The sequence below is a fragment of the Acyrthosiphon pisum genome, chromosome X (assembly GCF_005508785.2).
Source record: "Acyrthosiphon pisum isolate AL4f chromosome X, pea_aphid_22Mar2018_4r6ur, whole genome shotgun sequence".
NCBI classification, from domain to species: Eukaryota; Metazoa; Arthropoda; class Insecta; order Hemiptera; family Aphididae; genus Acyrthosiphon; species Acyrthosiphon pisum.
In genome coordinates this window covers 101,283,580-101,286,632 of record NC_042493.1, presented here as the reverse complement: position 1 = coordinate 101,286,632, position 3,053 = coordinate 101,283,580, and the positions used below count along the sequence as shown (strand labels likewise).

Below are 3,053 nucleotides of genomic sequence, written 5' to 3'. Positions count from 1 at the left end.
CACCGTCTAAACGTATTCGATATCCTGTGGCGTACATGTACAAAAAGTCATAATGATGATTCCATGAAATGCTTACTGATCGCTACTTATTACATCCTGTTACTAGTTTAAGTATATATATATATATATATATATGTTATTGTCAAGCCCCATATCTCATCGATAGATACATACTATGTGTTTTTTAAAGTGGGTTCTAAACTATTACACTTGTACTGTTTTACAACCCGGTTGATCTTACTATTTTTGTGTAGTTGCAGTTTTGGCAGCTGTCAAATATTAAGGTGTTCGTACACCTGTACCTGACAGTGCTATTTATTATGTCTTGTTTTATGGTTTTTGAATATATGCACATATATCTACTTTGTGAAGAGCAAGCCCCCATATCCGGTCGTTATATATATGGCTTGTGGTTTTTTAATGTAATGTTTATGATTTTATTATAATATTATTCTCGATTAATTTTACTGTTTATTGATTCATATATTTATAGTTTAGTTATTATATATAAAATATTGTATGGACATTTACGCTTTTTACTACTCCTTACTACCTATGTTATTATGTGAATTATACTTGTATTGTTAGAAGGATACGGATACTATCCGTTACACGTCCCTCAGTTTCTGCATCATCCGCCGGTTTTGCGCGTCGCCGTCCAACTCAGCTGGTTTGCAAACTCAGATCGTACGTCTGGCCAAGCGGACAGCACTTCCGGACCGGCATTGCCGTCCGGTTGTCATCGCACGTGCCACCGCCGATCGCCTCGACCATGTGGAACGTCCGATTTTTGTCCTGACATGACGCTACGACGTCTTCGCCGACAGTTGCGACTGAACTACTTTTGCAACAGACCACAGCGTCGGCTGCCCACCAGCCAATCGCGACGGTGGTGGCGAGACACGAACGGACGGTGTTCATCATGTGCGCATACTGTTTGGGTGGCGTCGGCACATTCACTATCGCGACTGCAGGCCAATGAACATATCAGATAATATGGAGACTATTCGACGAACCAACCGCCAGCGGCATATTTAGGAATTGCTCACGGGAGGAGATGAGCCACTGAATGACATATGTAATGGTGGGGGGCTTCGCCCCTCACATCACTCTTTGAGGTTACCTATACTTACTCACGACATACTGTACAGTTTACACAACATTTAATACCAATTATTTGTCATTAATTTTAGTGAATAACAGTAACATATTGATTGTTTTTCATTAGATTTAAAATAAATTTCAATTTTTGATTTACACTCAAAAAATATTCTTTGACAATAAACTCTTTAATAATTGCCATCCTACTATCACCACCTATGTCTAATAACACAATAATAAATTTGGTACAAAAATAATAGTATCATTGAACAAAGTTTGAGTCATATACAGTTATTGTACATTTAACGGGTAACGAAGTGCACGGGATCAGCTATTAATATTATAAAAATGTAATATTTTATTATTTCTATTATAATAGCTGTTTGGCGGATAATAATAATATTCACAACACTAATTATAAATTCGTATCTTGTAATGTTACATAATATATAGATATTTTTTATACAATGAAAAATAAAAATATCAATATTAGAGTAATACAATATAATACAATATTATTATAATACCAATATGGGTCGACTGCTATACGAGAGACGGCCGGAAACGTGAGTGAATTTCTGCTGCAGACTGTCACCAGGACACGGAGCCGGACGTAAAAACCTAGTGATATTTGCTTATACAATTATTAAAGGTATTATAATATTATGTTGGATACGTCGTACGGCCACTCAATAATAGTTACATATTATGTTATATACTTATGTCCTCCGATTGTTTTGATGACATGATGACAAGCATTTACACGAATATATTGTTAGTGTGTACGTCGAAGTTTTGAAACGTCTAAATGTCTAATACACGAAGGAGAAGTATTATCTCTTATAGTTTTACGAACGTTTATTGTACCCGCAACCCGCACAATAACGAACTGTGTTGGAAAATGGAAATTAACTTCTACAGTCAGCTTTAATGCTTTATACGATCGTACTTGTATAGTCCCTAATCACACTTTGCATATTTCATTATAAATGTATAATCATGTTTGGCTGATCACAATTTATCCTTCAAATAGGTTGAATGTTACACAGAAGTTCTGCAGAAATTATTTAATGTCACCGCGGCGGCGACAAGCCGGGGTATTCGAACTGAATAAATAATTTCAGCTGCGATCTCGTCAAAGCGATAACTATATTTACATTAAATACAACATACCCACACGATGGAATTTATTATATTTATCGTGAATACAATATATCATCGTGGTTTACACAACAAAAAAGATATGATTGATATTAGATATCGAATTAAAACAACTAAAATAATAATTGTTTTTTTTTTTACTGTATAAATAATTTTGATGGGAATTTAAAAAAAATAACTCACCGTAGTTCCATGAAATCAAAAAACAATTGCAATTTAATGTTTTAAATTATACAAAATGTGAGTTCTGAAGTATAAATTTAATTTGATTGTAATTATAAATTTTGTTGCAATTATTGTAACTAATCATTGTTTTCATCAAACACAAAATACAAGGATACTATAATATGATCTTAGGTAATAAAATAATATATCAAATAATAATATCTGATATTAAATTGTTTTTCCATAATAGTTGTGCAAATGAAAACTATATTAATTATTATACTGTGACGTTGCGGTCGCGCCGCGTATGCTGGACGCCGGTTTTCCATCGGTTATTGATAAGATTTATACTATATTATACTCCATGGCCCATGTGTAATAATATAATATTGCATTAGAATAAAATAAACAAAATAATATTGTTGTCGGTTTAACGACGAATCACGAGTCACGATACCAGCTCACGATTATAACACTGCAGTCTACACCTCCACACTATAACGGTCTGTGTTATGTTGTTATGAAGTCACTTTTTTTATACCTACAGAATTGAGAATAGTGAATACGCATCGACGTCAATGTACAGGTAAGAATAAGTAAAATATCTATAATAAGTATATTTTATA

General features: G+C 33.6%; 1 protein-coding gene across 1 annotated transcript in view; it reads right to left on the bottom strand.

The window, feature by feature from the left end:
- LOC100573355 overlaps positions 1 to 921 on the bottom strand; it is a 28,408-nt gene extending 27,487 nt beyond the window's left edge. Inside the window, exon 1 of the mRNA XM_029485348.1 lies at positions 721 to 921. Within this exon, the coding sequence (XP_029341208.1) occupies positions 721 to 921 (201 nt within the window). The remainder of the gene's footprint in view (positions 1 to 720) is intronic.
- Between the last annotated feature and the right edge of the window lie 2,132 nt (positions 922 to 3,053).